Here is a 13570-nt window from a genome sequence, read left to right as displayed (position 1 = left end):
GTGGTGCAGAGAAGCCCCTCTGGGCACAAGGAACTCTTGCCTGCTGCTGGGGGGAGCCTACACTTACGGCACAATCACTTCAGCAAACCACCGGGTGCTAATTTTACCAAAATCGAGAATGTGAGATACAGCGATTCCTCTCCTAGGTACTCACACATGGGTGCACGTGCACACACACACACACACGGTCACACAAGTATTACATAGTGAGGGAGAAGTTCCATGACCCCCTGCTTGCCCTTGTTATGTGTGAAGCACACTGGCACGCTAATTTTAAACATTCCGTTCTCTAACTCTATTGCATTCCATTGGTTTAAAAAAATAAATAAATAAAGGTGCTGGCCATCTCATGACTCCACAATGGCTGTGACTTCCAGTTTGTAAACGTTGCTCCCCCCCAAATTTTTGTACCTGTGGCTTTGAGAAAAAGGCAAGAATGTTTAAATCAGCAGTGAAGATGGTAGCAAAAAGCTAAAACCACCCAAATGCCCAGCCAGAGAAGGGTACTTAAACTGTGCTCTATTCACGCAACGTAATGCTCTATGGCAGTGAAAAAACAAAACAAAACAAAACCCAAATGGACCTTGGTGACACACATCTACACGGATAAACAGATCTCGGGAACACAATGCCGACTAACAAATAAGCAAAGTGCTGAAAAATATGTATGATGTGAGGCCGCTTATAAAAACAGGCAAACCTAGGCTTAAGAACATGCACGTGGAAAAACCACAGAGAAAGGCAGGGGATGAACCCGAGCAGGCACCAGGGACACTGGATGGCGGAGCCCAGGTTCCTGAATGGCCGTGTGGAGCAGAATCTCACACCCCAACTCGCAGCGGACGGCACTGGGCTCTGACATCACCTACAAGGAAACCTTTGTGGCATGAAGCCAGTGGCACTTCAGGGCCTGTTAGAGCAGTCAGCTCACCCTAACTGCTTATATATGAGCACACAAATGTACCTGTGACTGAAATCACCTCATTTCCACAATCCAATCTGTGGTGTTTTTTTTTTTTGACGTACGCAGGCCCCTCACTGTTGTGGCCTCTCCTGTCGCGGAGCACAGGCTCCGGACGCGCAGGCTCAGTGGCCATGGCTCACGGGCCCAGCCGCTCCACGGCATGTGGGATCTTCCCGGACCGGGGCACGAACCCGTGTCCCCTGCATTGGCAGGCGGACTCTCAACCACTGTGCCACCAGGGAAGCCCCAATCTGTGGTTTTAAACAGCTGCCCTAAGACCCAGGAACCCTCTGCCTCAGGCCTTTGCTCATGCACTTCTCGGTGTGCGACGGCCCCCACGTTCTCATCTGGTCCCTGAGCTCTCGACCCGGATGCCCTCCCTGATTAGGCCAGGCCCTCCTGTGCCCCCCCCACCATGGTATCCGATCTTCCCCTCCGTGGCTCTTGTCCCATGTGTGGTCGACCTCGGTCTCCCCTGCTGGACGGAGAGCTCCGAGCCTGCAGATCGCTCCACCTCCTGTGCTGGCCCACAGCACGCACTCCATGGAAACGTACGGACGGAACCACCATCCGCGATGGGCCAGACCCTGCGGCATCACCAGCCTCACAGCTCCGCAAGTGTGTTCCATGGGCCTCAGGCTTCACCTCCCTGAATCTTGTTGTCGTGGCAACCCAGTGAGACCCTCCTTTTACCAGACAAGGATAGGAAGTGTAGAGAGGTGGAGTCCCTGTGAGTAGACGGGTTCCCCTACGCTACGGACGAAAACGAGGCCCAGAGTGAGCTGGAGGGTGGGGGAACCAGCACTCCGTTCCAGGTCAACTGACTCCAGAGCCCAAGCTCTTGTCCCAGTGAGCAGATGCTTGGACCAGGACCTGTGGTCAGAGGCTGAAGGTGACGGTGACCAGACGATGATAAGGGCAGCGGACACCCAGCAGCCCCGACCACGTGCCGGGCACCCGCTCGTCAGCCCTACAACAACCCTGCAAGGTGGGTACAGCTATCCCCCTTTTCCAGGCAAGGAAACTGAGGCACAGAAGGCAATGCAACCTGCTCAGGTCCTGGGATGCCCTCTCTCTGCACCCTCAGCCTCCTCACAGCACTGACCTGAGCACCTAAGCTCTTAATCACACACCAGAGAGGCCAACCTGCATTTCGGGGGAGCGGTTCACGGGGATGAAGATGGCGGGCTTCGCTGGGGGCCTGGCCAGGGCAGAGGCTGCCACAGGAGGAGCTGATGGAGGGGCAGGAGTCTCGGCCAGACCACTGGGCACTGGGCTCTGGCCCCTGGCCCTGGGCGGAGCCGGTGGCAGATGCACTGGGGACGACCCTGCACCGGCCTCTGCCAGCTCATCCGTTGGGGTCTCCTCGGGTCCAGACTCTGCTGGGGACTCAGACTCCTCCTCGTCTGCCTCCTGGCGGTGGCGCTTCCGGTGGGCCCCGCTGAGGCTGCTGATCTTCTCCAGACCCTGGGCTGCCAAGCTGTCGGGCTTCCTGCCGGGAGAGCCAGAAGTCAGACCCTAGGACAGGCCAGTCAACCTGAGGCAGCTGTGGGCTGCTGCAGGCTCCTCAGAGGCCAGGACGCAAAGGCCACGCCCCTTCCTGCCGCAGGGCCTTTGCACCCGCTGTCCATGCTCCCTGAAGACAACTGCTCCCTTACTTGATTCCAAGGACGCCTCTCAGGAAGACTTACCCTTACCGTGTAGCCTCAGTCACCTCCCCCACCCGCCTCCATCCTCTTCTACCTGCTCTTTTCTGCTTAGTGCTCACCAGCACTAAATATATATGTAGTCACTGGATCACTGCCCATCTCCCCACCATTAGAATGAGTTTCTTAAGGGAAAAAATTTAATTTTTGTGCACTGCTCTATTCCTAGGGCCCACAGGAGAGCCTGAGATGCAGTTTGCACTTGATAAGCAGTCGTTAAATGCACAAGGCTAAACAGGCCAGTACTGGAAACGAGCAGAGAGGGCCAAGTGTGAGAGCAGTGGGCAGGGGCCTGGGCTGGGTGGAGCACACGGGCCCCATCTAACGCCGGCTGCTCTGTGGGAAGGCCAGCTGGTGCGGCCACATCATCCAACTGGTCAAGACCGGGGGGGACCCTGGATTTTAATGTGAAATCTCCTAGACTGTTGAATAGTGTCTCCCCAAAATTCATGGCCACCCAGATGCTCAGAATGTGACCTTATTTGAAAACAGGGTCTTCAGGATGTCATTAAGATGAGGTCATACGAGATTAGGATGGGCCCTAAATCCGATGACTGGTGTCCTTAGAAGAAAACAGAGACCCAGGGGACTTCTTGGTGGTCCAGTGGTTAAGACTCCATGCTCCCAGTGCAGGGGGCATGGGTTCAATCCCTGGTCCGGGAACTAGGATCCTGCATGCTGCGTGGCCAGAAAAAAAAAAAAAAAGAAAAAAGAAAACAGAGACCCAGACACACACAGAAGGCTATGGAAGACACACAGAGGATGCCACGTGACGATGAGGCAGAGACTGTGGTGATGTGTTTCCCAGCCATGGAGCGCCCAGGATGGCTGGCACCACCAGAGGCTGGGGGAGAGGCTGGAACAGATTCTCTGGCCTCCAGCAGGAACCAACCCCACCAACACCTTGACTTTGGACTTCTGGCGGTCAGAACCACAAGAATAAATTCCTCGTTTCAAGGTCCCCAGTTTGTGGTGACCTGTTACCGCAGCGCTAGGAGACTCATATGTGTGCAAAAGATCCAAATGTCTAATGACGCTACAGGAACCAAACAAAACCTGTTAATGGGCTAAATCAAATCCTTGACCTCCTTGATGACAACTTCTAGCCTACTCGTCCCTGCCAAAGCTGGAAGGACCTGTAATGCAGGACTCAGCGTTGCAGGAAAACACCAGCATCCTGGAGTAAGAACTTTGCCATCCTGTGCACTGTAGGATATTTTGCATTATCTGAGGCCTCTACCCATTTGAGGGATTTTGGCACACGGGTCATTGCGAATGTATTTTCTCATAACCCCAGAAGACGCCATGACCCTTGAGCCCCCCGGGAGCCCTGGCGGGAAGGACGGGCTTCAGGGAGGAGCCAGCGACTCACTCTTTGGTGCGGTACATGCGGTCCCCAGTGCCCAGTTTGGACGTCGTGTAAAACAGTCTCATCTCAGCTTCCGAAACCTGGACTTCGCTCAATTTCTGGAGCATCTCTGCTCGCTGGGGAAGGAAATGAGTGTGTTACACATTTGGCATCATGATCCTCTCTTCAGAAGGGAAGTTGAGACTCTAAATAAAATTCCAGCGTCACTAACACCTACAGTCTTTTTTAAACCAAAGGTCGAACTGCAATTACCATCCTTCACGGAGTTCTTAACGCCGACAGACGCGTGAGCTGAGGGTGGCTTTTTGCCCCCTTACGGAGTCTGGGGTTGGATAAACAAGGCTCTCTTTGCACCACGGTGTGTCGTAAGGGAAGATCACTGACTATCCAGATGTCCATCAACGGGAGATGGAATAAATAAAGTAGGGCTCATTTGTATAATGCAAGACTTCCCGGCAGTCAGGTACAAGGGAAGAACAGCTGTGTGTGTGACAGGAAGTGGTACCCACTCTGCCTCGAATAAAGCAGTGAGCAGGGGCGGCTCCAGTTGGTTCCTTTCCCCTGGGTGAGCAATTCATGAGTGTTTGTTTTGTTATTCTTGAAATCACACAGATATTTTATATCTGCTTTTATACGTGTATATGTTGTGTGTGTATATATATATATACACACACACACATTTCATAATCGATAAAAAACAACGTACAGAACAGCAAGAAAAGATGCTCACAGCATTTAAATAGGACACACTCACAGGACAGTGAGCCTCCCCTGCATGAAGGGCTCCAGGGACCAAGCGTCAGAGCTGCTAACGGGAGGCCTGTGTGTCCCCTGGTGGACACAGCACACCGTGTGGTCACTGCCAGAAAGACTAACGAAAGAGAACCTCCTGAAGCCTCTAGATCAGGGTTTCTCAGTCTTCACGCTACTGGCATTTGGGACCAGATAATTTTTTGATGTTATGAGCACTGCAGGCTGCTTAGCAGCATCCCAGACCTCTACCCGCCAGATGCCAGTAGCGTCCCCCAAATCGTCACAACCCCAAATATGTCCAAATTTGGTCAAATGTTCCTGGGGGGGGCAAAACTGTCCCAGTTGAGAGTCACTGCCCCAGACCCAAATACCAATTTATAGGAAATTCGGAGGGTGGAAGACCATGTTTATATCAGAGACAAAAAGTTTTTAATCCAGACCGTGGGAAAGTCTCTGAGACAAACAAACCAATGTCTCCAACAAATATAAGGGAGAAAGACAAGAGATACGGGTGGAGAGCATCTATGAAACAATCAGAAATTTGACTATTTACTGGATATCTAATGGTATTTTGAAAAAATTTAGACATGCTAATGGCATTGTGGTAATTTGAAATGGTCCTTATGTTAGAGATGCAAACTGAAATATTCAGGGATATGTATATGGGTTGAATGGTGGTCCTCCGAAAACATATATCCATGTCCCAGAATGGGATCTTATTCAGAAAAAGGGCCTTTTAAAGTGAAGGGTAATTAGCTTAAGGATCTCAAGATGAAATCCTGAATTATCCAGGTGAGTCCTAAATTCAAAGACAAGTGTCCTTGGGACTTCCCCGGTGGTGCAGCGGTTAAGACCCTGTGCTTCCGCTGCAGGCGGCACAGGTTCCATCCCTGGTCAGGAACTAAGATCCTGCATGCCACATGGTGCAGCCAAAACATTTTTTTTAAAAAAAGAAAAAGACAAGTGTCCTTATCAGAGATACACAGAGGAGGGACACAGAGGAGAGCAGGCCACATAAAGACAGAGGCAGAGGCTGGAGCAATGTGGCCATGAGCCAAGGAAACCTGGAGCCACAGGATCTGGAAGAGGCCAGGTAGGACCGTCCCCTGGAAACTTCAGAAGGGGCATGGCCCTGCTGACACCTCGATTTCAGACTTCTGGCTTCCAGATCACTGAGAGAACACATTTCCATAGTTTTAAGCTACCCAGTTTGTGGTCACTTGTCAAGGCAGCCACAGAAACTAGTACAGATTGATGCTGCCTGGGCTCTGACCCAGGGGTTGGGAAAGTGACCGGCTGTGGAGATGACCAAGGTTGGCCATGAGCCTGACAACTGTTGGAGCTGGTGACAGGTACACTGGAGGAAATGACACTACTGTCTCTACCTTTATATATGTTTGAATTTCTCATTACAAAATTTTCTCCTTAAAAAAATATTAAGCAAAAAAGGTTAAAATTCTCCAGAATGAAGTTAAAAAATAAACAACAAAATGAATGAGGGGGGAAAATAAGAAGTGAGCACGTTGACTGACCAACTCCTGGTTCAACAAACACGTGGCCTCCACAAAGCTGGACCTGTCCCAGACTGACAGATACCCAAGTAGCACATCCCCCAAGGACTGGAAAGGTTCTGGATCTGTGTGTCCCATACGGGGCACTAGTCACACGTGGCTATTTGCATTTAAGTTAATTAAAACCAAATCACATTAAAAATCCAATTCCTCGGCCACACTGGCCACATCTCAAACGCTCAACAGCCACGTGTGGCTGGTGACCACTGTACTGGACATTGCAGACACAGAACTTGTCCCTCCTTCTGGAAAGTTCTATCCGACAGTCCAGCCACAGGGATCACGTCGGGGGTCACAGACACCGTGCAGACAGAGCATGCATACCTGGCGCTTCTTCTCCTTCTGGTCTAAGATTCTCTGCAGCATCTTCCGCTCTTTCTTGGTCAGGGGTTTCTTCTCCTTCTTGGACAGGGGAGGGGCTTTGGTCTTCTTCTTCCTCTTGCTGGGCAGGACGAGTGCGTTGCTTGCATCGACTCCTTTCAACGTGTCCTTATCTGAAAAGACACACTTGCCTGACCCACAGCCCTGGAGGACGGAAAGCGCGGACGCCTGAGAGTCTCAAGATGCTGCGTTGATGCCGTTTTCCTCCGGGCTGACCCTCCTGCCCATGGTGAGAGCCACCCGAGCCCTCGCATAGGAACGGGGGCGCAGGCCCATCACACCTTCATTCCACCGGTCCACCCAGCACCTGCCACAGGTCAGCCGTCCTTGCGTTGTGGGGAGAGCGATGGGGGTGCAGCAAGGAGGGAACAGGCTGCAACAGTGCCTCCCTCCCCGCGGGCCCCTGCATTCGGCGGGGCCGTCTTTACAGTAAACCATCTTTACAATAACTCTGAAAGACACTCTCTCACACGTGTACAGTGGACTGAGTACCAAGCTTGCGTCACAGCTATTTTTAAATGGTGGAGTTTGGGACATCTCTGGTGGTCCAGTGGTTAGGACTCCGCGCTTCCACCGCCAGGGGCATGGGTTCAATCCCTGGTCGGGGAACTAAGATCCCAAAAGCCGTGTGGCATGGCCAAAAAAAAAAAAAAAAGTCGGAGTTTGAAAGTATATGTTTCAGACCAAAATCCAGCTGCCTTATCACTCTTCAACTCAAACCTACTGCAGCACCATGGGGACGAGGGGGCTTGGGGAGCACCTATTTCTGCCTGACACCCGACGCTGGAGTCCCCGTACGGGCAGTGTCTGACGTTTATTAACTGCTCAGGCTTTGTACATCTTTATGACGTTACCAAGTGCAGGAGAGGTTGTGCGCTCCTCAGTGAGAAAAATGGGACTATTTTAAGCAATGCAAGCCATCCATTCTGCAGTTCTCAGACAGAATTAAAAGCAGGGGGAGAAAAAGAAAAGAGTGTATAGCAGCATTTTTCAAAGGCTCCAAATCGTGAGACGTGGTGACAGCTAAAGGAGTGTGTGCTTGTACGTGCTTGTGTTTCAAAATCTCTCAGTTTTAATTTCTAATATGGTAAATATCGACAGACACAACCCACACTAACAAAAGCACTTTGGTTCCTCAATTTTTAGGAATGTAAAAGGGTCCTTGGTGCAAAAAATTTGAGAACCTCTGTGCTATAGAAAAAAAGGGGGCGGGGGAGATGTGCTAAAAATAAAAATAAGAAAAAGGGTGATACTGGATCGGGGAAAGCGCTTTGAAGAAGGTAACCTGCTATTTATCCTTGTAAGATCCCTCTGGCCCCTGAGAAAGGTGGGGATAGACAGAGATGTCTTGTTCTGGGGTGAGAAACAACTTTCCCCAAATCTTTGAGTCTAAGAGACCTCGGGTCCCTCTGCCCTCACCCAACTGTCAGTCCAGGGGTCTTCTGCCCTCTTAGAGGGGCCATCTCACTTCCTGAGCTGTCACTGCTGTTACAATGGATGACGCCCATCACAGGACAACGTCACATCTCTACAGCTTGTCTTTACTTTTCAAAGCATTCCCGTTTCAGTCACAAACATATTCTCCCAAAATACCACCTCCATGACTCTGAGAGCAGGTAGGATGACTGTTACTGCTGGACCCATTTGACAGCTGAGAACACTGAGGCACAGAGATGTCAAGGCGATTTGCTTCAACTCCCAGCCTATCCCTGCAACTTCCGAGGAGGGAATTCGGACTGCAGATTCCCACTCTGACAATCTTTCCTATAACCCCACTGCCTTCCGGGTCCAAGAGGAGAGTGTGGAAGAAGAGGCTGATGAGCGGGTCGAGGGAAGCAGGCTTCCCCAGCGGCCCCGGCTCTCTCCCTCCCTCCACCTCCTTAATCTAGACTCACTCTTCCCTAACACCTAAATCTGCTTGGCCCTCAGGGATCCTATACAAGCAGCTGGATGAGTCCAACTTTGGAATGTGTTCAGTCTCAGGGGCCTGCAAGACAGCTGAACCCATTCAATCACTTCAGCCCAACTCTCCCCCGAAACTGGACCCATCATGGTCACCGATGGCCTCCCCAGTGTTACATCCACGGTCCTTTCTCTCCCTGCCTGATCCCACGGCCACATCTGACACAGACGGCGGGTCTTCCTCTTGGTCCCCGGACAACCACACTCTCCCAGGGTTCTCTTCCCACCTCACTGCACTGGACTCATTGCCTCAGCGAGCCAGTCTGGTCTTCAGACTTCAAATAAATATCATCTATACACAGATGATTCCAAACTGCTATCTCCCCTGGACCTGCCTCTCTCAAGCGTCCGATTCAGCAGCTGCCTGCTGACCCTTCTACTTGGATATCTGACAGGCCCCCCAAACCACTCATATCCAAAGCCAAGCTCCTGGCCTCCCCGCAAGCTGCCCATGCCTGCTTCCTCCAGCCTCCAGCCTCCAGCCGCACGCCTGGGATTTGTTCTTGACATGTCCTTTGCCAGAACAAAAGTCCATCTTCCAAATATATCCTGAATCCAACCACCTCTCACCACCTCTACTGCTGCCTCCCTGGTCCAAGCATCAACTCCTGCCAGAGTCAACGTACTCAGCAGCCTCCTATCGGATCGCCCCGATTCTCTGCCCTCTACTGCTTTTCCTCAACACAGCAAAGTGATGCTGTTAAAACCTAAGCTCTGGGCCTCCCTGGTGGCACAGTGGTTGAGAATCCGCCTGCTAATGCACAGGACACGGGTTCGAGCCCTGGTCAGGGAGGATCTTCCACATGCCGCGGAGCAACTAAGCCCGTGTGCCACAACTGCTGAGTCTGTGCTCTAGAGTCCGCGAGCCACAACTACTGAGCCCGCGTGCTGCAACTACTGAAGCCTGCACGCCTAGAGCCCATGCTTTGCAACAAGAGAAGCCACCACAATGAGAAGCCCGCACACCACAACGAAGAGTAGCCCCCGCTCGCTGCAGCTAGAGAGAGCCTGTTAGCAGCAACGAAGACCCAACGCAGCCAAAAATAAATAAATAAAATAAATTTAAAAACAAAAACAAAAAAAACCTAAGCCCACCCTGAGTCCTTCCTCTGCTCTCAACTCTGCAGGGCCACCATCCTCACCATGACCCACCAGGCCCTACAAGATCCTGCCCCCATTTTATTTTATTTTATTTTTTTCTACCCCCATTTTAAATTTCATCTCCACTCAGCCATTCTGACTGCCTTCAGGTCTTAAAAAAGGATTCAACGTCTTCTCAATAGGGCCTTCCCCGCCGCCCCCCCCCCACCATGAAACACTGCAACCTGCCCAAACACCTCTTGTGCTTTATCTCTTTAGTATGAATGTATGCAAAACGTTCTATGTTTATCTTTGCTTGTCTCTTCCCAGAAGCATCTGAACTCTGCAGGGCAGGGATTTTTTCCCTTAATCTCCTCTTCTGTTACTCTCCTAGAATAGTGCCTGGCACACAGTAACCATTCCTAACAAAACGGAGGAGTCTGGGCAGAAAGGTTAAGCAGCCTGGAGCTAAGCAGACAGGTCTGGGCTGAAAAACACAAACTTAGGGGTCGCTGGTAGGGAGGTTATAATGGAAGCCATCAGAATGGATGGAATTACCTTGTAATTCCTTACCCAAACTCCCCCTATAGCTATACTTGGGCTGGACCCCACTGGAAAGAAACTCCAGGTATTGTTCCAAATTCAGTTAAAACGAAACTGTCACTATTCCCCCTTCCTTTCTATCATCTGGGAGGGGGGTGTCTCTCCGTGTGCCCCGCCCGAGTCGCGGAGGCAGGGCATAGTCCGGGAGCCCTTCGGCCCCCATTGGCCAGCCCTGGCCCCGAGGCCCTGGTTGGTCCCTCCCCCGAATCCCAGCCCTCGTCCGGGGGCGCCTTACTTACCCTCCAGTTCCAGCCGCACAGGGGGCGGCTCGGGAGGGCCCTTCGAAGGGCCGGGGGCCGCCTGCTGACGCCCCTTGATGTTGTACCTCCGGCGCAGCTTCCCCATGGCACCCGGCTCCTGTTCCGCTCCCGCGGGTCCTACGACCAGCACACTACGAAGCCCAACCCACGTGGAATCCCACCGAGCGTCCCGGCCGGAAAACTTCCGGGCTGCGCTCTCGCGACAGTTGAAACTAACGGAGTCCCTGGGGGCGGGGCTGGAGGCGGGGCCACGCTGAAAGCAACGGCCGGCCGGCGGCGGAGGCGGGACCAAGTTAGAGGAGGGGGCGGGGCTGCGGGGGGCTCAGTTTAAGCCCAGGACTGTTCTCACAGAGGTTTGGTCTGAGTCTCTAAATACTAATATTAATTTGGCTATTTGGGAATGGGAGTGTTCTGTCACCTTTAAAAATATAACCCTGCCCCAATACAATCTTCTTCCCTCTCTTTTTTGCTTATCTGCATTTTCTGATATTCCTACAAGAAACAGTTGTGTAATAAAAAGGCCCTAAATATTTCCATTACAGTGACAGGTAGAACTAAAAGAAGGCATCTATTAGACAACTTTGAATTCTCATGACCACATCCCATTGTCTGTAGCGCACTGGGAAATAATGTATTTTCTGAATCCTGTATCTTGCGACTAGAACATCTATATTGTGTCTCCTTTTTTCTGTTAAAAGCATTAATTGGTTAAGGGCAAACATTTAAATTATATCACAAAAAAAGGGAAGGCACTAGACGTTATTTTAGAATTTTAGAAAGGATAAAGTTATTTTTAAGACTTATTTGAAGTTACTGCCCCAGGAAAAACATTTGAATAACGCAGAACAAGATCTGGCTGCAGAGCAGGTAAGCAATAAATTGTTGTTGATTGGAATGAATGAATGAATGAATGAAGAGTGTGATTAACTTGTATAAGCTCCCCTCTTACCCCGAAAAGCAAAAGCAAAAACAAACCCCCCTTTTGTTGTGGTCATCCATTTACAATGCTTGGTGTCAGTTTATTAACCTCTTGTAAAAATAAAATACAGGGCTTCCCTGGTGGCGCAGTGGTTGAGAGTCCGCCTGTCAATTCAGGGTACACGGGTTGTGCCCTGGTCCGGGAAGATCCCACATGCTGCAGAACGGCTGGGCCCGTGAGCCATGGCCGCTGAGCCTGCGCGTCCGGAGCCTGTGCTCTGCAACGGGAGAGGCCACAACAGTGAGAGGCCCGCGTACCGCAAAAAAAAATAAAATAAAATAAAATACAGTGTGTGTGTGTGGAAAAAAAAAAAAAGAAGCCCCCACGAACACACAGGTGGTGTGTGAGAGGATTTAGATAGTATACATATGAACATGCTTTTAATTAATTAAAAAGGATTTGGGGGGAAAAAGTTATAATGAGCAAATCAAACCTGTGTTTTCATGGGTTTTATTGCTTAGGATGATAGTGATCGACAGTTTCTTCTTTAAATAAGTTTATTTAAGTAAATAAAAAGTGTGTTCATCTTCAAATTATTAGGTAGGTAATAGAACATTCTCTTATATTTTCTTCTAAAATATTATATACCAAAGTATTATCTCCAGAAGTTACAAAGAACACACTATAAAGCAAAAGGAGAAAAGGCAAATACACGACAGCATGGATCTCATTAATATAATGTTGAACAAAAGAAGCCAATCACAAAAGATCATACTTTATGATCCAATTCACATAAAGTTCAAAAACAGGCAAAATGAATCCCCTAAATTTTGGAGGGGGCATAGTGAATGGGAGAGGGTAAAGGGAGCCGTTTTGCAAAGCTGGTAATGTTCCTTTTCTCAACCTGGGTGCTGGTCACCTTGTGTGTCATTTAAATTCATGGAGAGGCACCTTATGATTTGTGTATTTTTCTGTTGGTATGCTATACTTCAATATAAAAAAAATTCCTTTTAAAAAAAAGAAGAAATATAAGGCCAGTGAATATATGAAAACCTCACCAGGAATCTAGAAAAATGTAAGTTCAAAAAGAGGCAAATTTTCACTCTTTGGGTTGACAAAAGTTAAGTTTTATTTTCCTGGTGGTCTCAAAAAATGTCTGGTTAGACACGGTTTGATTTAGGATGCAAACAAGGCCCTTGCATTGTATTTGGTTATTATAGCTCTGAAGTCTTTTAAAACCAATAAAACTCCCCTGCCTTCATTTTTTATGTCATTTACTTATTGAGGAAACTGGGTCGTTAATCCTGTTGAATGCTCCACATTCTGGCTTTAGCTGATTGCTTCTGCTGCTTCTAATTTTTTCCTCCATCCCCCATATTTCCTGTAAACTGTTGGTTAGATATGGAGGCCACATCAAGTTAGGGTCCAAAGTGTTTGGCAAGAATCCATCATAGGTGGCGCTGGTACTTGTGCCACTAAGACTGGCGGGTCCAGGTCCTGACCACCTGGCCCCTCCTTTTTTAAGTTCCCCACCGACCTGCCACCTTTTGGTTTTAGTGTCTTGATGATCGTGGCCTGGACCCGTCATTTCATTAAGGAGTGCAAACGGATTTTCTAATTTCTAATTTTCTAATCTCTTTCACTCCCTCCTCATTTACTAGCGGGACTTTCCTAAAAAGAACTTTCGGTCCTCAACTATTTTGTGACTCTGAAATAGAGTTCTTTGAAGAAGGGCAGGAGGGATGCTTAATGCTTTTCTTTTAAACATTTCAGAATGAATGAATAAGCTCGTGCCCATGCCATCGGCAACGGTGGCCAACTTTGGGGTGTCAAATTCAGCGATATATAAAATGTATACAGTTCATATTTTTCAATCAATTGCAGTCATTGTCCTTGTTGGGGCTGTTTCCACTTTTACAAGCTTGGGTTGCTTTTTATAGAAAAGTTAAAAATAAAAATTATTTTAAAAAAAGGAAAAGATTAAAGCCCCACCAGGTCAGGG

At 49.5% G+C, this 13570-nt stretch overlaps 1 protein-coding gene across 1 annotated transcript in view; it reads right to left on the bottom strand.

Moving 5' to 3' along the window:
• Positions 1-10753, bottom strand: part of DHX37 (DEAH-box helicase 37) — a 30956-nt gene extending 20203 nt beyond the window's left edge. The window contains exons 1-4 of the mRNA XM_079717587.1: positions 10629-10753; positions 6688-6857; positions 4043-4155; positions 2111-2456 (exon numbers count right to left, since the gene is read on the bottom strand). Coding sequence (XP_079573713.1) covers positions 2111-2456; positions 4043-4155; positions 6688-6857; positions 10629-10734 — 735 coding nt within the window. The 5' untranslated portion in view covers positions 10735-10753. The remainder of the gene's footprint in view (positions 1-2110; positions 2457-4042; positions 4156-6687; positions 6858-10628) is intronic.
• Between the last annotated feature and the right edge of the window lie 2817 nt (positions 10754-13570).

This window comes from Hyperoodon ampullatus (genome assembly GCF_949752795.1).
Source record: "Hyperoodon ampullatus genome assembly, chromosome: 13".
NCBI lineage: Eukaryota > Metazoa > Chordata > Mammalia > Artiodactyla > Ziphiidae > Hyperoodon > Hyperoodon ampullatus.
The sequence above is the reverse complement of the archived record's forward strand: the minus strand, read 5'-3'. Positions and strand labels throughout refer to the sequence as shown.